The sequence below is a fragment of the Bubalus bubalis genome, chromosome 12 (genome assembly GCF_019923935.1).
Source record: "Bubalus bubalis isolate 160015118507 breed Murrah chromosome 12, NDDB_SH_1, whole genome shotgun sequence".
In the NCBI taxonomy this organism is placed as follows: domain Eukaryota; kingdom Metazoa; phylum Chordata; class Mammalia; order Artiodactyla; family Bovidae; genus Bubalus; species Bubalus bubalis.
In genome coordinates, this window is record NC_059168.1 from 48348421 (window position 1) to 48371982 (window position 23562).

The following is a 23562-nucleotide window of genomic DNA, read 5'->3' on the forward strand; positions in this document are numbered from 1 at the left end:
AACAAACACCTTTGTTCCTGACTCTGAAAGTAGATAGCGAATCATCTCCCAGCCCTGGCTGATGGTGAGAGAGACCCTGGGCCCAGCCAGCATGCTGTCGGCCGCTCCGCCCACACCGTTCCTTAGGCTAGTCCTAGGCCACCTCACGCCCACTTTGTCATCAGCTGCAGCCAAGGCGGCAGCGAGGCCCCGGGGTGGGACATGTCCGCCGGAGGGAGCAGAAGGCAAGGCCCTCCACAACATCCTCTCCCGCCTCCCCCAGATCCTAGATCTGCGCCGTCTCTATTCCAACGACATCCATGCCATGGCCAGCACGTACGGCATCGAGGCCGCACTGCGCGTGATTGAAAAGGAGATCAAGGACGTGTTTGCTGTATACGGTGAGAGGGGATGCGGGTGGCAGGCAGGAGGCCCCGGGTGCCGGTCTAGATCGTCAAGGAGCTGAAATATGGGTGCAGTGAGGGTGGAGCCCACGGGACCCTCAGGCCCCGTAAAGAAGGGTCCCCTGTGTGTCAGTCCTGTCAGTCCCGTCCCCAGGGCCTCCCCACCCCCCACATGTTTCTGATCTTGGCCTCAGAGGGAAGAGGGAGAGTCTCTTCCTCGCCTCGCCTTCAAGATTTCAGTTCCCAAAGGCACGCAGTGCTGTAGCGGCTCATGTCCTGCAGGGCTGCTCCCCATGCTGCTAGAGGCAGTTGTGATGCCCAGGGACACAGGGCTGCCCACCGAGGTCGGGTCAGAGAGCTGAGTGAGTAGGTAATGGAGCCGGGTCGGGGGGAGCCCTGGGGTTAGGTGACGCTGCTTCCCCCTCTTCACTGCTGAACCCCCATCCTGCTCTTGCCACCCCTGTGACAGGCATCGCCGTTGACCCCCGCCACCTCTCGCTGGTGGCTGACTACATGTGCTTCGAGGGTGTTTACAAGCCACTGAACCGCTTTGGGATCCGGTCAAACTCCTCGCCGCTGCAGCAGATGACGTTTGAGACCAGCTTCCAGTTTCTGAAGCAGGCCACCCTCATGGGTCAGTCGTGGGCACGTCCTTGGCCTTCCCCACCCCTGCCTGAATCTGTTCCGGCACCCTTCCACAGCCTCGCACGTTGGGGAGAGCCTGGGCGGTCAGTACAGGAAGCGCTGGTGGGTGGGCACCAGACTGGAAGGCCACCTCTTGCCTTTTGGAGGAGAGGGGAGGGTCTTCCTCTCTTCAAAATTCAGAAGCAATGCGGCCTCGTTCCCACCAGGCCCCAAGCTTCAGGACCACCCTCATGGCTCTGGAGGTGCCCTAACCACCAAGCCTCTTGCTGAGTGCCCCCCACACCTGTCTCTTCCCCTCCCATCACCCCCAGCTATACCTTACAAGTGCTCTTGTGTCTCCCAGGATCCCATGACGAACTGAGGTCCCCATCAGCCTGCCTCGTGGTCGGGAAGGTCGTCAAGGGTGGGACCGGCCTCTTCGAGCTCAAGCAGCCACTAAGATAGTGCCCCCTGCGCACCAGCCCGCCCGTCACAGGAGAGAACCGGGAGCCCAGAGTCCTGGGCAGTTCACAGTGATGGCGCAGGGCCTGGCAGTGACTTTGGGGGTCCAAAGAGCAGCTGGCCTTTGAGCTGGACTGAGATCACCTGGGAAATGGATGAGTTGCTCATCCTCACCCCTTCCCATCTCAGGATGTGAATGAAGTCCTTACCAGATACCCCCCAGACCCCCTAACCCCGGCTCAAAGTGGCCGGACCTCCCCCTGTGCTGCAGGATGCCTCGGAGGTGGAACCCCCAGACACCCCCAGGGTAGGGAGGTGAGGTCTCAGTGCTGTGAGCAGCCAGTGACTGCAGGCAGGCTTCCTGGGGGCTCAAAACGGGCAGAACACTGCTGCCCCTTGGCCTGCTTCTGCTGGCTGCACCAGCCGCTGGGGACAGAGTTCCGTAAGAGTCACTCCTGAGGTGCTCTCTCTGGACCAAGCACAGGATGGTAGAGACCTCTCACTACCCACTTTCTATGCCTGGGGCATGTGGCTTCGCACCCCAGATCAGCCCTGCGCTTGGGGCAGGCCTCGCCGGGGCCCCAGCAGCTCACCCCCACCTGAAACCCTGAATCCCCAGCCGGGCTGCACTGTTGGAGTGAGTTGCCTGGCTGTCTTTCCCTAGCTCTGTTCTCAATCCAGCACTGAGGCCTGTGTCTCTCTATAGGCTCTGCCCCATCCGGGGCTCCCTTGACCTCTGGTACCAGCAGCATGGGGCCCTGGCATGGACAGAAAAGTCAGAGGACTTGGACCCAGGCTTTGTAGAACCAGAGGCTGTTTCTATTTTTGTCTAATGTTATTCCAACTCAGGCTGAGTAATAAACATCGCTGGAACCAGCCATCGGGAGGAGAAACATAGAAAAGACTTCAGGCTTTTGGTTTTGTTCTTGGCTCTTTGGTTTATGGTTTCTGTGTTGTGATTTGAGAGCCCACAACTGGAACTACTCAGCACAGTCACAGCTTAGGTTCCTCTTCCTGTTTTTTTGGCAGAGGGTGTGGAAGGAGAGCTCAGCCTTGGCAGCCTCCCCCTCTGACCCCAGCCAGTCCCTGCAGTGTCCCCCGTCCACAACCAGTTTCTATCCCTGAGGCCAGGGGAGCAGAAGCCAGTGGGAAGGAGCAATGGCTGGGCTGGGAGGGGAGGCCTTGTCTGAGAAAAGTGACCACGCTACTCCCTCCAGACACATGATGACCAGACTCAGCCTGTGTGTCCTGCACTGGCACCAGGGGAAAGCTGGCAGAAACAGGACTCACCTGGGATTTCCCTGACGATACCGTGGTCAGGATGATACGCTTCCACTGCAGGGGCCATGGGTTCATTCCCTGGCTGGGGAACTAAGATCCTGCATACCCCACATGTGTGTGTGCTCGGTCGTGTCTGACTCTTTGCGACCCTGTGGACTGTAGCCCACCAAGTTCCTCTGTCCATGGGATTTCCCAGGCAAGAATACTGGAGTGGGTTGCCATTTCCTTCTCCAGGGGAGCTTCCTGATTCAGGGATCGAACCCGAGTCTCTTGCTTTGGCAGGCAGATTCTTTACTACTGAGCAACAAGCATTAGTCTAATATGAACAGGGTTGAGAATCGCCAACTTATTAGAATAAGCCCTGGGTTGTGCCAGGTCACAGCCAGCATCCCCTCTAATTGGTGAGTTGACTTCTCCACGTGAGTCAGACACCTGATTTCCCCACAAAGATCTTAAGGTCTGCATACCTGCCCTCAGGAAGCAGGTGGGTATGTGTGTGTGTGTATGAGATGAAGCTTTCATGGTGCCAAGAACACAGTGTGGTTCAAAGGACACCTTGATAGGCTCTACCTGGAGCCTCAGCAAAGAGGTGGTGACACTTCTGGCCAGAAAGCAAGAGGTTTGTAGCTGCCTCCCAGCCCAGCACATCAGGTCACCTGCTCGCTCAACTTACAAGTTCCTAGCAGCAGGGCTCCTGCAGGGGCAAGAGGAGGGGACATGACCAGGAAATGTTTCTAGAAGCAGCTCTGAGAAGTTCCTATTTAAAAAGCTAAGCTTGAATTACTGAAAGAATCGTGCCTTGAGTTCTTTAAGCAGCTCCTCGCTCCTCCCTGGAGAGGTAATCAAGAGCTCTGTTGAATTCATACAGCTCTGGTTTGTTTGCAGCCCCAGGGAGAGGCCAGAACCTGGTACCCAGGAATAGGGCTGAACACCTCAGCTCACCTGGGCTGGGCTTGGTTGTCCCTGGAGCTGCTCAGCACTTAAGCAGTTGCCCCTCTTTCCCCCTCCCCTCATCCTGCACTCACCCAATCTTTTTTTTTTTTTTTTGATGTACCATCTTTCCATGGGTATCTTTTTTTTTTTTTAAAGAAAGAGGTGGCAAGCTTCCCCAGTGACTCAGCAGTAAAGAATCTGCCTACTGATGCAGGAGACTTAGGTTCAATCCCTGAGTCAGGAAGATCCCCTGGAGGAGGAAATGGCAACCCACTCCAGTATTCCTGCCTGGAGAATTCCAAGGACAGAGGAGCCTGGCAGGCTACAGTCCATAGGGTTACAAAGAGTCGGACACAACCAAAGCAGCTGAGCACAACAAGTTGTTTATTTTTCTGACTCCATGCCGGCATGCAGGATCTTAGCTCCCTATTCAGGGATCAAACCCATGCCCCTTGCAGTGAAAGCTCAGTGTCCTAACCACTGGACTGCCAGGGAATTTCTGCATACATGCAATCTTGATGCCCACTGCACCAGGCTCCCAAAGATATGGGAAGTACACAGGCCCTGCTTTCACTGAGCTCAGGGTCTAGGGCCCCAAACTGACAAGCACATGTGAAATTCAGCCTGTGTGACCCAGCCAGAGGCTGAGGAAGTCACGAGGCATTGCATGAACATGCACCCTGCCTCCCCCTGCCACTTGGGGTGAGGCCCTCACCCACGCAGCTGGCTTTGGGGAGAAGCCAGAGTGGGAAGGAGAAGTGAGGAGGCACTCGGGTGCCCAGAAGCCAGAAGGGAGGGGAATGAGAATCAGCAGTCCAGTCATCACTACCCTCCTCATGCACTCACTCCCAGCCCAGCTCCCCCACCTTCTCCCTCGATGGTGCAGCCCCCCAGGCCTTTCTTTGCAAGTGGTAAGTCAACCCTGTTCAGAGGTCAGGCATCCACTGACCACTGCTTTCCACACTGGCTGCCCAGCACTATTATCTCAGGGAGCCAAGCCAGCCAGAAACCACAGGCCTCGGGTCTTCTCTGATCCATGGTTCTTGCCTGGAAACATGAACTTGAAGTACTGGTATATTGAACCAGTCAAACCTCAAGAATGGAGCTGAGCAGCATGGCTGCATTTCAGGCAAGAAACTGAGCTGTGAAATTGGACTCCTCCTGGAATCTTGGGACCTAAGCTGGCCTCTTTGTGCTTCAGTTTCCTTATCTGTAAAACAGTGATTAAAATTAAATCTGTTTATAAAAGCACATGCGGCTATAAATGTTTACCTATATAGCAAGTGGTTTTTTAAGTGGGAGTGAGGGACAGTTGTGCCCCCTGGACATTCGGCCATGTCATCTTTGGTCATCACAGCTGGAGAGCAGGGGGTGCTACTGTTACCTAGTGGGCTGGGGCCTGAGATGCTGCTACACCGTCTACAATCCAAGGACAGTAAAGAATTACCCCTCCACATTCTGCTTGCTGGCGGGCTTTCCTGGTGACTCAGTGAAGAACCCCCCCTGCCAATGCAGGAGACTCAGGTTCAATCCCTGGGTGGGGAAGATCCTCTGGAGGAGGAAATGGCAACTCACTCCAGTATTCTTGCCAGGAGAATCCCATGGACAGAGGAGCCTGGCGGGCTACAGGCCATGGGATCCCAAAAGTCAAAGAGGTCGCAAAGGTCCATGGGGTCACTACTGAGCCCATGAGCACACTCCCCTGGGTGGCCATGCAGAGGCACGGACATGCCTGGAGTTACCGTAAAAGATGTGAACCAGCCAGAGTTCATCAGAGCCCTGGCAGCCTTCCTCACAAAGTCCAGGAAGCTGAAAGGTGGATACTGTCAGGCTGGCCAAGCATAAAGAGCTCACTCCCTGTGGTTCTACACACGAGCTGCTTCCACAGCACAGCATCTGTACTTCCCAGGTGGTGCTGAGGTGGTTCCATGACCAACATTTCTAGAGAGTGTTAGAGAAATGCTGCCTGACCACTTCAACCCCAAGAGCAGGTCTCACCAGGTCCTAGCCCTGGAGGGCCTGAAGATGGTGGGAAAGGACCAAGACGGGAGCTGCAAATGGACACGTCCAGGGACAGAGAGATCTGAACAGAATTGCCAGACAGGTGGCTTGCGTGAGTGCAGAGTGGCTTCAGTTGTGTCTGACTCTTTGTGACCCTATGAACTGTGTAGCCCACCAGGTTCCTCTCTGTCCATGGAATTTGCCAGACAAGAATACTGGAGTGGGTTGCCATGCCCTCCTCCAGGGAATCTTCCTGACCTAGGGTCTCCTGCTTTGGCAGGCGGGTTCTTTACCACTAGCACCACCTGGGAAGACAGGTGGCAGCTGCAAACAAGAAGCATTACAATAGGGACTTCCCTGGCTGCTCAGTGGTTGCTGGTGCTGCTGCTGCTGCTAAGCCACTTCAGTCGTGTCCGACTCAGTGCGACCCCATAGACAGCAGCCCACCAGGCTCCCCCATCCCTGGCATTCTCCAGGCAAGAACACTGGAGTGGGTTGCCATTTCCTTCTCCAGTGCAAGAAAGTGAAAGGTGAAAGTGAAGTCGCGCAGTCGTGTCCAACTCTTAGCGACCCCATGGACTGCAGCCCACCAGGCTCCTCCGTCCATGGGATTTTCCAGGCAAGAGTACTGGAGTGGGGTGCCATTGCCTTCTCCAGATTTCGCTTTCCAATGCAGGCAGTGCAGGTTGGATCCCTGGTCAGGGAGCCTCCAGGCCAAAAAACCAAAACAAAACCAAAGCAATATTGTAACAAATTCAAGAAAATAATAATAGTCCACATTAAAAAAAAAAAAAAGCTTAAAAAGAAGCATTGCAACAAATGATACTGGGTTAATAAACTGCTTGATTCATAAAAAGAAAAACTGCACTTCCGGGGTGGTCCAGTGGTTAAATACCCACCTGCCAATGGAGGAGACATGGGTTTGGTCTCTGGTCCAGGAAGATTCCACGTGCTGCCGGGCAACTAAGCCTGTGCCGGAACTAGAGCCGGTGTGCTGCAACTACTGAAAAGCTGAGAAACCCTGCCTCCTACACATGTAAGGGGGTGGGGGTGTCAGGGGGTAACATTGTTTCTTTTACAAAATGGAATCATTTAAATTTTAGCCACTCTGAGAGCCAAACAACAGCATCTCATTGTTACTTTAGTTTGCAATTCCCTTGTCATAATTTCTGAGCATTTTTTCACAGGTGTGTTGGCTAGTCTGATTTGCATTGTGAGACTATTTGTATCGTTTGCCCATTTCCTATTGGTTGGTTTCCATTGACCTTTACTGTCAATTTTAAAGGACTCTGATTTCTTACAGCTATATTAATAGATAACCTTTTTTCAGCTGCATTACTTCCCCCCCACCCCAAATTAAATGAAGGAGATAAAGAAAAGTGAAAGTGTTGGTAGACTCTTTGCCACCCAGTGGACTGTAGCCCGCCAGGCTCCTCTTCTGTCCATGGAATTTTCCAGGCAAGAATACTGGAGTGGGTAGCCATTCTCTTCTCCAGCATATCTTCCCAACCCAAGAATTGGGTCTCATATACTGCAGGCAGATTGTTTACCATCTGAGCCACCAGGGAAGCCCGAATGAAATTATACAGACCAAGAACTGACCACCATGTGGTTAAGGAGGTTCACTGCTGGCTGCACAGAGCTGTGCTCACTTCTTGACTCTAGTTAGGACAGCTGGTCGTCTTCTGAGGTACAGAGATTGACAAAGTAAATTCTCCCTTGTGAGGGACTAACAGGAAATCTCCACATGTGATAGCATTTCCATGGTGCTGGAGAAACCATGGTAACCGCAGAAAGTTTCTGAGGTCAGGAGCAGAGCGTGGAGAGCCCTGCACTCGTGAGTGGCTGCTCTTAGCTGGGTTCCAGGTGCAGACACCACTCACCCCTGCATCTCACCCAGGGCAGCGGGGGATGCGGCTATGCTGCTCCTTTCATGGCAGCGCTGCACAGTCAACACACAGAAGCTCGAGGATGCGAGCCAGGCTGCCGGCTCAAGAGTCCGGGCTCCCGGGCTCCACACTGTGCCCGCCCCCTCCGCTGAGGCACTGGGGAAAGGGTCTCACATTGGAGGAGCTGGTAAATGTGAGGATACCACATGCCTCCCCAGGCCAAGGAGCACCCCTCCTGAGTATGCCTCCTGGGCATGTAGACGGGACAGCCAGGTCTGGAGAGGGGTTCCTGTGCTTTGCCTGACTGGGGAACTGGCAGCTCACAAGATGAAACTGGAATGAATAAATGGCCAGCAGCCACCTTAAGGAACTAAGAACCCCAATCTATGGCCCAAATCAAAGCGGAGGTAAATTTTTTTAGTATTTATTTTATTTATTTATTTGTCTGTGCTGGGCCTTAGTTGCAGCATGTAGGATCTTCCATCTTTGTTGCTCCTTGTTGCTCAGTCGCTAAGTTGTGTCCGACTCTGTGACCCCATGAACTGAAGCATGCTAGCCTTCCCTGTCCTTCACCATCTCCCAGAGTTTGCTCAAACTCATGTCCATTGAGTTAGTGATGCCATCCAACCATTTCATCTCCTGTCTTCCTCTTCTCCTCCTGCCTTCAATCTTTCCCAGCATCAGGGTTTTTTCCAGTGAATCAGCTTGTCACATCAGGTAGCCAAAGTATTGGAGCTTCAGCTTCAGCATCAGTCCTTCCAATGAATATTCAGGACTGATTTCCTTTAGCATTGACTGGTTTGATCTCCATGCAGTCCAAGTGACTCTTAAGAGTCTTTTCCAGCACCAAAGTTCAAAAGCATCCAGTTGCACCATGCAGGATCTTTAGTTGTGGCATATGGGATCTAGTTCCCTGACTAGGGATCAAACACAGGTCCCTGTATTGGGAACTCAGAGTCTTAGACACTGGACCACCAGGGAAGTCCTTGGAGGTAAATTTTGAAGAGTTGGAGAAATATATCATGGGTGTTACTGAAAAGAATCTCAAAACCTGGGCGCTAGCCCTTGGCTGCAGAGGAGAGCAGTACCAGGTAGCAAGGATTCCTGTGATATTATCTGGTGTGATCCCCTCAGTCCAGTGGCACTCATCCTATCCACCCCATTTCATGGTTGAAGAAATAGATCTAGAGAAAGTGAGAGCAGTGCTCTGGGTTCAGCGCAAATTTCAGGGAAGATGCCCAGGTCTGGCATCCCTCTTGGAGCTGAGCCTTTGCACATGCATCTCCTGGCAGTTGGACCATAAAGAAGGCTGAGTACCAAAGAATTGATGCTTTTGAACTGTGGTGCTAGAGAAGACTATTGAGAGTGAAAATGTAGGCTTAAAACTCAACATTCAGAAAACTAAGATCATGGCATCCAGTGCATCACTTCATGGCAAATAGATGGGAAACAATGGAAACAGTGAGAGATTTTATTTTGGGGGCTCCAAAATCACTGCAGATGGTGAGTGCAGCCATGAAATTAAAAGACATTTACTCCTTGGAAGAAAAGCTCTGACCAACCTAGAAAGCATATTAAAAAGCAGAGACATCACTCTGCCAACAAGGGTCCATCTAGTCAATGACATGGTTTTCCAGTAGTCATGTATGAATGTGAGAGTTGGACTATAAAGAAAGCTGAGCACCAAAGAATTGATGTTTTTGAACTGTAGTGTTGGAGAAAACTCTTGAGAGTCCCTTGGACTGCAAGGAGATCCAACCAGTCCATCCTAAAGGAAATAAACCTAAATATTCATTGGAAGGACTGATGCTGAAGCTGAAATTCCAATGCTTTGGCCACCTGATGGGAAGAACTGACTCACTTGAAAAGATCCTGATGCTAGGAAAGATTGAAGGCAGGAGGAGAAGGGGATGACAGAGGATGAGATGGTTGGATGGCATTACCAACTTGATGGACATGAGTTTGAGCAAGCTCCAGGAGTTGGTGATGGACAGGGAATCCTGGTGTGCTGCAGTCCATGGGGTTTCAAGGAGTTGGACATGACTGAGTGACTGAACTCACTAACTGAGGATGAGTCTTAGGTTCTATTGAACAGATGGGTTTTGGATCTCCTTTGAAAATAGAAAAGGGAGCCCTGGGAAATGAGACCCAGGTCTGTTAGGGACCGGGTTGGGAGCTGGGGTCAGGGGGAAAGGTCCAGAGAAGTCTGATGGATGAGTCTTCGGGAAGCTGGACAGCAGGGTTCACTGTGGGTCACAGGCGGAACAAGGGTGATGAAGCCTTCAAAGAAAAATATCACAACCTGGCTGGGCATCAAAGGCCAAGGGCTGGCCATTCCCAGTGCCCACGGACCTCTGCCCCTACTCTCTGAGCCTACCAACCTGCTTTCCAGTCTTGCCTCAGAAGGCCTGGGCTGGCAAGCACCCTGGGGCCTGGCTGCTGCACCCTGCATGGTGCTGTGTTAGGTGCCTCTCCCAAGACCAGTTCCTCACCCAGCAGTCTGCTGCCAGGGGACCAGCTGACCCCAGGTAAAGGCTGCCCCAGCTTTACACAATGCCCTGGGCTCTCCTAGATCAGGGGTATTTTCCCTCCCCCAGCAGCTTGACTCACTTGGACTCCTCCACATCCGGTCACAGCTCAGGCCCTGGGCAGCCAAGGACTATCTGGTCAGTCCAGCCCAGACTCTGTGCTCTAATAATACATATCCGACGAAGGAGGAAGGAAAGAAACAAGAAAGGGAGGGGAGAGGAAAAGGGCTATGCAGGGAGTTCATGTGTCATGTCTTCAAAATAAGCACATTTTCTCCTCCATTTTGCAGAGCCGTGGTTCTCAAAGTACGGTCCCTGGGTCAGCACCCTAAGGGTCACCCAAGCATTTCTAGAAACATGAATCCTTGGACCAGATCATAACCTTCCCGAGTCATAGACTCTGGGGTGGGGCCCCTGCTCTGTTTTTACAGCCCTCTGGGGGATTCTTGGTCAGGCTCTTGTTTGCAAATCACTGCCCCAGAAATGTCAGGAGGAAGTGTTTTTACGGCACTGTCCTTTTTTCAAAAGCTAGTTCAGCCCTAGGGCTCTTCTGGCCTTCAGGAAATAGTTTCAGCCTTCTCAGACAGTTGCCCCCGCACTGCCCCTGTTTGACCCATGGGGCAGGGCAGCGCTTGGAGAGCAGCCTTTGCTGGGCGGTGGGTCTCCAACAGGCTTCAGCACCTCTGTGTCCCTCACATCCATTAATTCATTTGAGCCACCTGACAAATTAAAAGACACTTACTCCTTGTAAGGAAAGTTAGGACCAACCTAGACAGCGTATTAAAAGCAGAGACATTACTTCGCCAACAAAGGTCCGTCTTGTCAAGGCTATGATTTTTCCAGTAGTCATGTATGGATGTGAAAGTTGGACTATAAAGAAAGCTGAGCGCTGAAGAATTGATACTTTTGAACTGTGGTGTTGGAGAAGACTCTTGAGAGTCCCTTAGACTGCAAGGAGATCCAACCAGTCCATTCTAAAGGACATCAGTCCTGAATATTCATTGGAAGGACTGATGATGTTGAGGCTGAAACTCCGATACTTTGGCCACCTGATGAGAAGAACTGACTCGTTTGAAAAGACCCTGATGCTGGGAAAGATTGAAGGTGGGAGGAGAAGGGGATGACAGAGGATGAGGTGGTTGGATGATATCACTGACTCAATGGACATGAGTTTGAATAAACTCCGGGAGTTGGTGATGGACAGGGAGGCCTGGCATGCTGCAGTCCATAAGGTTGCTAAGAGTCGGACCCAACTGAGTGACTGAACTGAACTGACAATCTGTGAGGGCAAATACAGCACCTCAGTTTAATAGACAGAAAAAGAGGCTCAGAGGGGTTCCCAACTCCTTGAGGGGCAAGATCTATGCCTGACAAGCAGTTTAAATAACCAGATGGAGAGACTTCCTGCACTTGAGTGGTGGGTCTGACCTCCTACAGCCCCACCTCTCCCCTCAGTAGGTGCGTGCCTGCGTGCTAAGTCACTTCAGTTGTGTCCAACTCTTTGTGACCTTACGGATTGTCACCTGCCAGGCTCCTCTGTCCATAGGATTATTTTGGCAAGAATACTGGAGTGGGTTGCCATTCCCTTCTCCAGGGGATCTTCCAGATCCAGGGATCGAACCTGAGTCTACTGGATCTCCTGCTTTGAAAGCAGATTCTTTACTGCTGAGCCACCGGCGAAGCCCCTCAGTAGGTGAGGGGTGCCTAACTAGGACATCCTGGGGAAGGGGAGCAGTGAGGAACAGGGAGGCCTTGGGCCTCCTCCTACAGTGCTGGTGGGCAGAATTTTCCTCTGGACCCCAACAAAGCCCAACAGTACCTCTTACCCATGTAAAGTCCTCTATGTTAAAAATTCCTCCAGACAAAGCAGTTCCACTTCTGGGTATATACACAAAAAATTGAAATCAGGGGCTTGGAAAGGTATTTGCACACCCATGCTCATAGCAGCATTAGTCACAAGAGCCAAAAGGTGGAAATAACCCAGATATCTATCAATGGATGAATATGGTACAAAATGGGGTATATACATGCAATGGGATATTATTGAGCCATTAAAATACATAGTGACCTGAATCTAATCACTGGGTTGGGAAGATCTCCTGGAGAAGGGAAAGGCTACCCACTCCAGTATCCTGGCCTGGAGAATTCCATGGTATAGTCCACGGAGTTGAAAAGAGTCGGACACATCCAAGCGACTTTCACTTTCTTTCCAAATACATGGTTCAAGGAATTCCCTGGCAGTCCAGTGGTTAAGACTCCATGCTTCTACTGCAGGGAGTGAGGGTTTGATCCCTGGTCTAGGGAACTAAGGTCCTGCATGCTGCACAGTGTAGCCAAAAAAATAAAAGCTTCCCCCGTCACCTACCGCCCAAAACATGCTTGGGGCTTCCCTGGTGGCTCAGACAGTAAAGGATCTGTCTGCAGTACAGGAGACCAGAGTTCAATCTCTGGGATGGGAAGATCCCCTGGAGAAGGGAATGGTAATCCACTCTAGCATTCTTGTCTGGAGAATCCCATGGACAGTGGAGCCTGGGGGGTTACAGTCCATGGGATCACAGAGAGTCAGGCGTGACTGAATGACTACCACTTTCTCTTTTTCAAAAACATGGTACAACTGGAAAGATATTATGCCAAGTGAAAAAAGCCAGACACATTCAAGGACAAATACTAAATGATTCCTTTTCTACAGAATAAGGTAGTGAACTTCATAGAGACAAAAGGAAGAAGGGTGATGGCCAGGGCCTGGTGGGAGGAGTAATGGGGAGTTAGTATTTAATGGGTACGGAGTTTCAGTTTTGCAAGATGAATTTCAGTTTTGCAAGTCCGAGGTGGATGGTACTGATGATTGTCCAACAATGTGAATGTACTTTATGCCCCTGAAACTGTACACTTAAAGATGGTTAAAATGGTCAATTTCATGTCATATCTATTTCACCACAATAAAAATTGCTATCCATTAATGAGTCCCACTGCCCCCACCCCCAAATCCCCTGGGAATTGGAATCAATTTCAGGGAAACAAAGCATATAGATCATTTGGCAAATACCCTACACGGCCACATGACTCCACTGTGACAAGGGAGAGAAAGTTCTGGACATTGGGTTCAACTTCCTGGGCTCCCATACTCTGACGCTGTGACCTGATTTCAAACTTGCAGTCTCTACTTTTATGAAATGAATGGATACTATCTCAGGGTTCTGGTGAGGGCCAGAAAGGAGGTGATCTGAAAGCTTTCAGCACAAAACCAGTGTCAGTCAACAGTAGTTATGTATGGCGTTTCCTCATCCTGCAGCAGGGCAAGTTCCTGTATTATTCTTCAAAGCCCAGCCAGCTCAAATCCCACCTTTTCTGTGAAGCCTGCGGTAGCCTGCAGGATCGCTCACCAAACCTTAAATATTTATTTATTTGGCTGCCTTGGGCCTTAGTTGTGGCACACAGGATCCTCGATCTTTGTTGCAGTGTGTGTGTGTGTTAGTTGCTCAGTCGTGTCCGACTCTTTTCGACTCCATGGACTGTATGTGGAATTTTTAGTTGTGGCATGAGAACTCTTAGTTGCGGCATGTGGGATCTTAGTTCCTTGACCAGGGATCCAACCCAAGCCCCTTGCACTGAGAGCATGGATTCTTAGCCACTGGATCACCCCAGATGGTGATTTGCCAAGATGTCTCTCCTTTCACTCTGGTCACTTGCCTTCTGGGAGCAAAGCCCTAGCAACTGACAGTGGACATATTGAATGAGTAAGAAACAAGCCTTTGTCATTGAAGCCTCTGAGATTTGGAGATTGCTTGTTTCCTCGGTGTAACCCAGCTCAGGGCTACTCCAAGTGTGGTTTTGCTTTTGCAGCATTGGCATCCCCTGGGGGCTGGTTAGAGATGCAAATAATCAGGCCCCACCCTTGACCTACTGAAACAGATTCTGCATAAAGTGCTAAGCATGGCTTCTCTCCCAGAAAGGTGCTCAGTGGCTGTTATTTCCTCCCCAGTCCTCTGAGGTTTCTACAGAAGACTCTGCTAATAGCCTACTTAAGAGTTGCTTTCCCTTTCTCCCTACTGAGAACTCAGGTTTCTGTTGTTGTTCAGTTGCTAAGCCTTGTCCGACTCTGCGAACCCATGGACTGCAACACACCAGGCTTTTCTGTCCTTCACCATCTGCTGGAGCTTGTTCAAACTCATGTCCATTGAGTCATTGATGCCATCCAACCATCTCATCCTCTGTCACCCCCTTCTCCTGCCCCCAGTCTTTCCCAGCATCAGGTCTTTTTCAGTGCAGCTCTTTGCATTAGGTGGCCAAAATATTGGAGCTTCAGCTTCAGTGTCAGTCTGTCCAATGTATATTCAAGATTGATTTCCTTTAGGATTGACTGGTTTGATCTTGCTGTCCAAGGAATTCTCAAGAGTTCTCTAGCACTGAAGGACTGGCAATATGCTCAGGTGAAAACACTCAGTTTCCCAGACTCCCTTGCAGATAAGGGTAGTCATGTGACCTGGTCCTAGTCACGTGATCTGGTTCATTTCTGATCCAGAGGAATTCAGAGTAGGGCTTCAGAGAATTCTTATCAAAGGCCACAGGCCCGGGTGGCAGGTTTCTCTGGCTTTGGGCCTTGTCCTTCCCCTTCCTTCCTGTCTTTTACTTCAATGCGGTGGCAGATTGTCACCCAGTGGCTCCCAGGACTCATACATTCCTGTGTTCACACCCTCAGGCAGCCCCCACCCACATTGGATCTGGGCTGGCCTGAGCCTAACTCTGACCAGTAGAATGTGGTTGCAGTGAGGTTCAGGGACTTCTGCTCTCAACCTGGGCTTGCCTACAAGAGATCTTTCGACAGGAGATCACATTCCTGTCAAAGGGAGGGACAGCCATCCAACCCATCATCCAGATCTGGAACCTGGGAGTCACCTCACCTCCTTTTCATCTGCAACTAATTGGCCACCAGGACTGTCCCCACCCATGGCCCAAGTCCATCCCAGACTTGATCCATGGGGCATCCATCTACTGACCTCCTGTCTTCCTCCCTGCCTGGTCTCCCCACCCCGCATCAAGCCTACATGTAGATGGATGTTATAGTGATCCTTCTAGGGAATTCCCTGATGGCCCAGTGGTTAGGACTCTACACTTTCATTGCCAGGGACCCAGGGGCAATCCCTGGTCAAGGAACTAAGATCCTGAAAGCCATGAATTGCCACCAAAAAAAAAAAAAAAACAAACAAACAGAAGATTGATCTTTCTAAATACAGATCTGAAGATCATTCCCCAATGCTTTAGAGTAAGTCCCAGGGCCGCAGCATGACCTACACATCTATATGTGACACAGCTACTGCCTCGCTCTCCAGCCCGCTCTCTGTCCATTCCCTTCTCTAAATACCATGGACGGGACATGCCATGCTGCTCCCTGTTTCTCACACCAGCTTTGCCTATTGATAGCTCCATGTCTTTGCTTCAGCAACGACAAATGTCATCCTTCATGTTGACTCAGTACCATGGTCTGTTCAGGCTGCTCTAATGGAATACTACAGACTGGGTGGTTTAAACAACAGAAATTTACTTTCATGATGTTGGAGGCTGGAAGTTCAAGATCAAGTTAGTTTTCATTCTCTGTTTTTGTTTGTTTTTTTTTTTTAACATCTTTATCTTTTGTTCTACCTTGTTCCAAGGAGATTAGCTTGCCTATTTGGAGGCCTGGGGTCTTCTGCTCTTGTTTAGAAGTTGCTCTGTAGGAGTTGTTCCATATTTTGATGAGTTTTTGATATACTGGTAGAGGAGGCAGGCGATCTCCCCATCTTACTCCTCTGCACCTTCTTCTGCTCTTAAAGCATCTTGGTAGGTTTCATTCTGATGCTTCTTGTCTTGGCTTGTAGGTGGTTGCCATCTGGCTATGTGCTCACATGATATGTGAGCATGGGGAGAGAGGCAGTGAGTTCTCTGGCATCTCTTCTTTTAAGGACACTAATTCTATAAGATCAGGACTCCACCCTCATGACTTCATTTAACCATAGTTACTTCCGGAGGGGCCCCATCTCTAATTACAGCCACCCTGGAGGTTAGGGCTTCAATGTATGAATTTGGGAGGGAAACAGACATTCAATCCATAACATACATTCACTTAGTAGTGATGGGGAATTCTCTGGTTGTCCAGTGCTTAGGATTTCATGCTTTCATTACCAAGGGCACAAGTTCAATCCTGGTTGGGGAATTAAGATCCCACAAGCTTTGTGGCAAGGCAAAAGAGAGAGAGAGAGAAATTAGGAGTGGCTGCCTAGAGAACTGTGTCAAAAAGAATTCTGAGGTCCTTCCCAGGTTCTGTGGTAAAAAGAGCTATGGTTGATTAGTCACGTCTACCTATGGTTGATTATTCATGTCTACCTGGGGCTTCCCTGGTGGCTCAGATGGTAAAGAATCTGCCTGTAATACAGGAGACCCATCTTTGATCCCTGTTTCAGGAAGATTCCCCTGGAGGAGGGCATGACAACCCATTCCAGTGTTCTTGTCTGGAGAATCCCCATGGACAGAGAAGCCTTGTGGGCTACAGTTCATGGGGTCACAAAGAGTCGAACATGACTGAGCGACTAATACTTTCACTTTCATCTGGGGCTTAGAAAGGAGGGACTGTGGCGGCTCGTGTACTGTGTATTTTTCTTGTCTGTTTTATGTGTTTATCTTTTCCACTCTCTCTTCTGCCCCAAGCACAATGCCTGACACATTCTAGGCTCTCAATACATTTTTTGATGAATGAATCAAGTGAGTAGTTGTCTCAAAGCACATTTCTCATCCATGATGTCACTTAAGCTTCACAGCAGAATTCGAGGTCAGTCCAAACAATTAAAGATCCTTAGAAATCTCCTTGAAAGTGTTCACCCCTCTCTCTGTCTCTCACTCCATGCTGGACTTGCTGCGTTTGACCTAGCGGCTGCATGGATGCCTGGACCAGAGTCTGTCCGGATCACAGGTGGCTCTTGCTGCCACTCTCTCCTAGAGCAGCTGAGGCCTTCGCCCTTCCTGCTGTCCCCCGACACTCCTGCATCCCCACTCATCCTAGAGCCGCCAACCCCATCCTCTGGCTACCAATCACTTCAAATGAGTCAAACACATGCTGTGGCCTCTAAGTCTGGTAGAACAAGGGGGTGGGGATTGACTAACCTTCTGATGGAAGTTGGGGGCACATGCTAACCATTGCTGTAATACAGGAAATTGAGAGCAGGTGAGGGTGTATGTGATGGGGGGAGGGTGTCACATTTAAAGGGAAAATGTACTCAAGTCTTCAGTATACCACGGGCTTTCCAGGTGACTCAGTGGTAAAGAATCCACCTGCCAATGCAGGAGATGTGGGTTCAATCCCTAGGTCAGGAAGATCCCCTGGAGGAGGACATGGAAACCCACTCCAGTATTCTTGCCTGGAAAATCCCATGGACAGAGAAGCCTGTTGGGCTTCAGTCCATGGGGTCACAGAGTTGAACATGACTGAGCAACTAAGCATGCACTGAAGTCTCCAGTATACCTGTTAGCAATGCAGCTCATGTAATTGTGAGCGTGTGTCTGAGTGTGTGTGTGTTATGGGGCTGCCTCTCCCCCGCCTGTCACCCCTGTGCCCATGCTCAGCCATGCTGCCTCTGCCAGCCTGGCTGTGTGCCATGTGCCTGAGCCCCTTCAGGGCTGTGGATAGACACCCTGCCCTGGCCTCACTCCTGGTCTGCCTGCTAAGACTTCTCCCCACATGGCACTAGTTCTCAGGCAGCGCCATGCTTAGCCCTGTGACATGTGCTCCTGCCCATGAGGAGCTCGTGGCCAGCGTCAGCAGCTGGACCACCCTGGGCCGTGTGTTGGGAAGGCCAGAGACCATGCCCCCATCTGGTTGGGTGGCAAGGACAGGTAAGCAGGCACAGTGGTGTGTGGGTGTGTTTCAGGCCAGTGAACCCTGCTGTTTGCCTGCAATCATGGTGGGAGCACGGGGCTGGGAAGGGGAGACCAGATTTGGGGGTTGGTTATTGGCACCACGTGCGAATGTGCTAAGTCACTTCAGTTGTGTCCGACTCTTTGTGACCCTGTGTACTTACTATAGCCCGCCAGGCTCCTCTGTCCATGGGATTCTCCAGGCAAGAATTCTGGAGTGGGTTGCCATGCCCTCCTTCAGTGGATCTTCCTGACCCAGGGATTGAATCCCGGTCTCCTCAGTTTCTTTATTGTCTGAGCCACCGGGGAAGCCCCAGGCAGCAAAGAGCAGGCACCTGCTCTCTGGGTCTCGCGACCTCAAGAACAAAGCAGGATTTCTTGCACCCCATTCACTCAGGGTTCTCTCTCCTTACCATGGGCATGGTCTCATGAAGTTACTACTGGAAGAGAAGGAAGCTGAGCCCAGTTCTGCTACGTGCTAAGGTGGGGGTCCAGAGCCCAGCTCTCAACCAGGGTCTGGCATCCAGCGAGTTTCCCAAGGCTAGATAAAGCCGGTGATCATCTCCCAAGCCCTTCCCAGGTCGTCTCAGGAGATCCACAAGGAGGGCGCTGGCCTTTCCACTTCCTCAGCATCTTCCTCCAGGTCCCACTAGTCCAGCCAAGAAGGCAGTGGAGCCCCTGGGGTAGAGTCACAGAGAGAAGGTGAGGCGCCCATGCTCTGGGGGAACAGCCTTGCCACTGAGTACCCGACCCCTCCAGTGGTGTGTTGAGAAATGGTCAGGACTCTGTTCAAAGCCTGCTTGTGGACAAACCTGAGTCCTGTGACAAGAACCCAGGGTGACTCACTCTTTATGAGGCTCCTGACTTCCCAGGAAAGTTGTTTTGTGTTTATTGCTTTGTAAGAATGGAATTGGGGAATTTACTGGTGGTCCAGTGGTTAGGACAAGGTGCTTCTACTGAAGCAGGGTGAGTGTTCAATACATGGTCAGGGAACTAAGATCCCACAAGCCACATGGCTTGGCCAAAAAATAAATAAGTAAAAAGTAAATGGACTCTTTTCACAGCCATTTTTTGCCCATCATGTGTCTTCTACTGTGGGCTCCCAGAATGGGGCCAGGGCTGTACAGCCCCTATCAGCAACCCTGGGCCCCCTGCATCCCTTACTAACAGAGCCCCACTTTCAACCAGGCTGCAATATACTCTGCTTGGTCTAAGCCAAGAGTAATTCCAGTCCCTTTGCTCTTGACCCTGGTTGATGACAGGTAAGTAACTTCCGGGAAAATACATTTTTCACTTATATAGGGAAAGGGCCATTCTTATCATTCCTTTCCTGCTGTGTGTGGTCCTGCAAGGGTATAGAGCTGAGGCAAACATCCTGCCTGGAAGACCACATCACCACAGAGGGCCACTTCCGGTTGACATGATGGAGACTGTTGTTATCACTGAGCAGGACCCTGTGGGGGCTTTCTGTGACAGACCTCTCCCTATATCCTCTACTTTAGCTCCTCTCTGTAGTTCCTAGATAATAGTATCTGACGCACACTTGCAGAGTTGTTTTACACATGCTAAGACCCCAATCAAATGGAAGAAATTAACTACTGGATGACTAAAAGCATATAGCCCCCAGACCTACTGGTGCCTAAGGATGAATGAAGTTAACCCCTGTGACACCACCGTGTTCCCTCACCATCAGCCAGAGAACTGTGACGAGCTGATCACATACCTTGGGACGCCCTCCCTCGCCTGTCCTTTAAAATGCTTTGCTGAAATCCTTTAGGGAGTTTAGGGACTTTGAGCGTGAGCCATGTGGTCTCTTTGCTTGGCACCTTACAAGAAACATTGCACTTTGCTCCAGGCTGGTATCAGTAGATTGGCTTTACCCCATGTGGGTAAGCAGACCCAAGTTTGGTTCAGTAACATTGTGACCAATTTCAATTCTGCTTTGCATTTATTTAATTTATTTTTGTCTGTGCTGGGTCTTTGTTGCTGTGTACAGGCTTTCTCTACTTGCAGTGAGCAGGGGTTAGTCTCTAGTTGCAATGTATAGGCTTCCCATTGCAGTGACTTCTCTTGTTATGGAGCTTCAGTAGTTGTGGTACACGGGCTGGGCTGCCCTGTGGCATGTGGAATCTTCCCAGACCGGGGATCGAACCTGTGACCTCCACATTGGCAGGCAGACTTTCAGTGACTGAACCAACAGGGAAGTCCTCTGCATAGTATTTTAAAGTTCATCTGTTGTCATCACTCTTACATTTTACAAAAAGAACCATGCCTTTCACTAATTTCCTAATTTTAAGAAAATCTTCTTAAAATTTTGTATGTATGTACAATATGTATCTTACATACAGTTCTTGTATGTAAGTTGAGGAAATGAGAATGGATCAGTGAGGTCAAGGGAAGTTCACTATCACCTGGACCAATGGATAAGAGAAGGCAATGGCACCCCACTCCAGTACTCTTGCCTGGGAAATCCCATGGATGGAGGAGCCTGGTAGGCTATAGTCCATGGGGTCTCGAAGAGTCGGACATGACTGAGCGACTTCACTTTCACTTTTCACTTTCATGCATTGGAGAAGAAAATGGCAACCCACTCCAGTGTTCTTGCCTGGAGAATCCCAGGCACAGGGGAGCCTGGTGGGCTGCTGTCTATGGGGTCGCACAGAGTCGGACACGACTGAAGTGACTTGGCGGCAGCAGCAGCAGCAGCAGCAGCAGCAGCAGCAGCAGCTATTCAAATGGAATTTGAAAATTTATGTGAACAAATGAGAATCCCATAGACAGTGGAGCCTGACAGTCTTACAGTCCATAGGGTCCCAAAGAGCCAAACATGACTGAAATGACTTAGCATGCATGTGAAAAAATTCCGTTTTCTACAACAAGTGTCCTGGTAAAGATTGCTGGAATAAACATATTCTGGTTTCAAGGTTTTGTAAGTCAACATTTCAAGGTTTTGTAGGATTCTTAAACCTATGATTACAAACTTTCCCTATTTCGGGAGAGATCTTGTCCCTCTCCATTAAGAAGTGAACCAGCAGAAACTGAATTTTATAATGAAATTATACCCCCAAAAGTATAGTTTTAACTTCTATTGTATAGTACTGCTGCTGCTGCTAAGTCACTTCAAGTCGTGTCCAACTCTGTGCAACCCCATAGACAGCAGCCCACCAGGCTCCCCCATCCCTGGGATTCTCCAGGCAAGAACACTGGAGTGGGTTGCCATTTCTTCTCCAATGCATGAAAGTGAAAAGTGAAAGTGAAGTCACTCAGTCGTGTCCAACTCCTAGTGACCCCATGGACTGCAGCCTACCAGGCTCCATCAGATCAGATTGGATCAGATCAGTCGCTCGGTCGTGTCCAGCTCTTTGCGACCCCATGAATTGCAGCATGCCAGGCCTCCCTGTCCATCACCAACTCCCGGAGTTCACTCAGACTCACGTCCAGCGAGTCGGTGATGTCATCCAGCCATCTCATCCTCTGTCGTCCCCTTCTCCTCCTGCCCCCAATCCCTCCCAGCATCAGAGTCTTTTCCAATGAGTCAACTCTTCGCATGAGGTGGCCAAAGTACCAGGCTCCATAGGCATGTAAATATTTGCTTTATTTGCTTTTTCTTTATCTCACAAGATATAATGGCTGGCTCAGGGCCTGTTTTCCTTAATCATCTGTGTCATTGACTCCCATTCTGTCAAAGTTCTTCATTAACCTCAGGCTTGCAGCATTGAACTTGGATTAAACTTGTCTAGCCAGGGCTGAATTGAAGAATATGTGGCTCATATAGTGTCCTCTTTCCACAAATTGCTGAACCAACTTGGTACTCCTGTTTTGTAGGCCTTTGTTAGGCAATGTAATTAACCACCCTTACCATTAAACCCCAGTCATTGGGTTTTCTGTCACTAGCAGCCATTGCATTCCTGAATAGCAGAGAATTTTCAGGAAGGATTCCAAGGAGGTATTTCCCTTCTAGGATTCCTTATCACAGCTACTCACACCCAAAGCAGGAAGACACTGTCGACTCTTTCTTCACGGGCCCCAAGCCTCCCAACCTGTCACCTACCTCCCAAGTATGTTTTGAACTAGTCCATCGTTTTCTGTTCTTCCCCACTAGTGGAGTCGCAGCGCATGTGTCATCTCTTGCCTCTGCTCTGTCATCTCAGTAGCCTCCCAAATGGTTCCCCTGCTCCCATACTCACCTTCTTTAAAGCAGCTGCTGCTGCTGCTAAGTCGCTTCAGTCGTGTCTGACTCTGTGGGACCCCATAGATGGCAGCCCGCCACGCTCCCCCATCCCTGGGATTCTCCAGGCAAGAACACTGGAGTGGGTTGCCATTTCCTTCCCCAATGCATGAAAGTGAAAAGTGAAAATGAAGTCGCTCAGTCGTGTCCGACTCTTCGCGACCCCATGGACTGCAGCCCACCAGGCTCCTCCATCCATGGGATTTTCTAGGCAAGAGTACTGGAATGGGGTGCTATCGCCTTCTCTGTCTTTAAAGCAGAGTGAACTTAAAAAAAAAAAAAATATATATATATATATATATATGTATGTATAGATAGATCTGATCCTGACACGCTCATCCTTAAAGAAGCCCATAACTTCTCCTTGGACACAGGAGATCTTAGATCCACAATAGGGTATATTAACTTTGTATTGGTTGCCTAACAAATAACCACAAACTTTATTTAAAAGAACACCCAAGTATAATACAGTTTTCTTGAATCTGGGCTTGACTGAATTGGGCTGTTGCTCAAGGTCCCACAAGGCTGCAGTCAAGGTGTCCACTGTCTGTGAGTGCTCATCCAAGGAGGCATCATGGAGTGTCTTCCCACTCACATTTCATTGGCCAAAGCTATTTACATGATAACACCTAACTTCAAAGAAGGCAAGAAAATGCAACCCTGCTATTGATATCAAGCAGGACCCTGTGGGGTTCCTGGGCACAAAGGCCTTTTCTGTGTCCCCCATTTATTATTTTGTTGTTGTTGTTGTTGTTCAGTCCTTCAGTCCTGTCCAACTTTTTGTGACCCCACAGACTGCAGCACATCAGGATTTCCTGTCCTTCACCATCTCCTGGAGTTTGCTCAAATTCAGGTCCATTGTGTCAATGGTGTCATCAAACCATCAAACCATCTCATCCTCTGTCTTCCCCTTCTTCTCCTGCCATCAATCTTTCCCAGCATCAGGGTCTTTTCTAATGAGTCAGCTCTTCACATCACGTGGCCAAAGGATTGGAGCTTCAGCTTCAGCATCACTCCTTCCATGAATATTCCAGGTTGATTTCCTTTAGGATTGACTGGTTTCATCTCCTTGCTGTCCAAGGGACTCTCAAGAGTCTTCACCAGCACCACAGTTTGAAAGTTTGTTTTTTTCAGTTCAGTCTCTCAGTTGTGTCTGACTTTGTGATTCTGTGGACTGTAGCATGTCAGGCTTCCATGTCCATCACCAACTCCTGGAGCTTGCTCAAACTCATGTTCATCGAGTTGGTGATGCCATCAAACCTTCTCATCCTCCAGCATCCCCTTCTCTTCCTGCCTTCAATCTTTCCCAGAATCAGGGTCTTTTCAAATGAGTCAGTTCTTTGCTCAGG

At 50.0% G+C, this 23562-nt stretch overlaps 1 protein-coding gene across 1 annotated transcript in view; it reads left to right on the forward strand.

Moving 5' to 3' along the window:
* POLR1A (RNA polymerase I subunit A) overlaps nucleotides 1-2378 on the forward strand; it is an 84624-nt gene extending 82246 nt beyond the window's left edge. The window contains exons 32-34 of the mRNA XM_006042040.4: nucleotides 263-380; nucleotides 853-1017; nucleotides 1372-2378. Coding sequence (XP_006042102.3) covers nucleotides 263-380; nucleotides 853-1017; nucleotides 1372-1472 — 384 coding nt within the window. The 3' untranslated portion in view covers nucleotides 1473-2378. The remainder of the gene's footprint in view (nucleotides 1-262; nucleotides 381-852; nucleotides 1018-1371) is intronic.
* Nucleotides 2379-23562: the final 21184 nt, after the last annotated feature.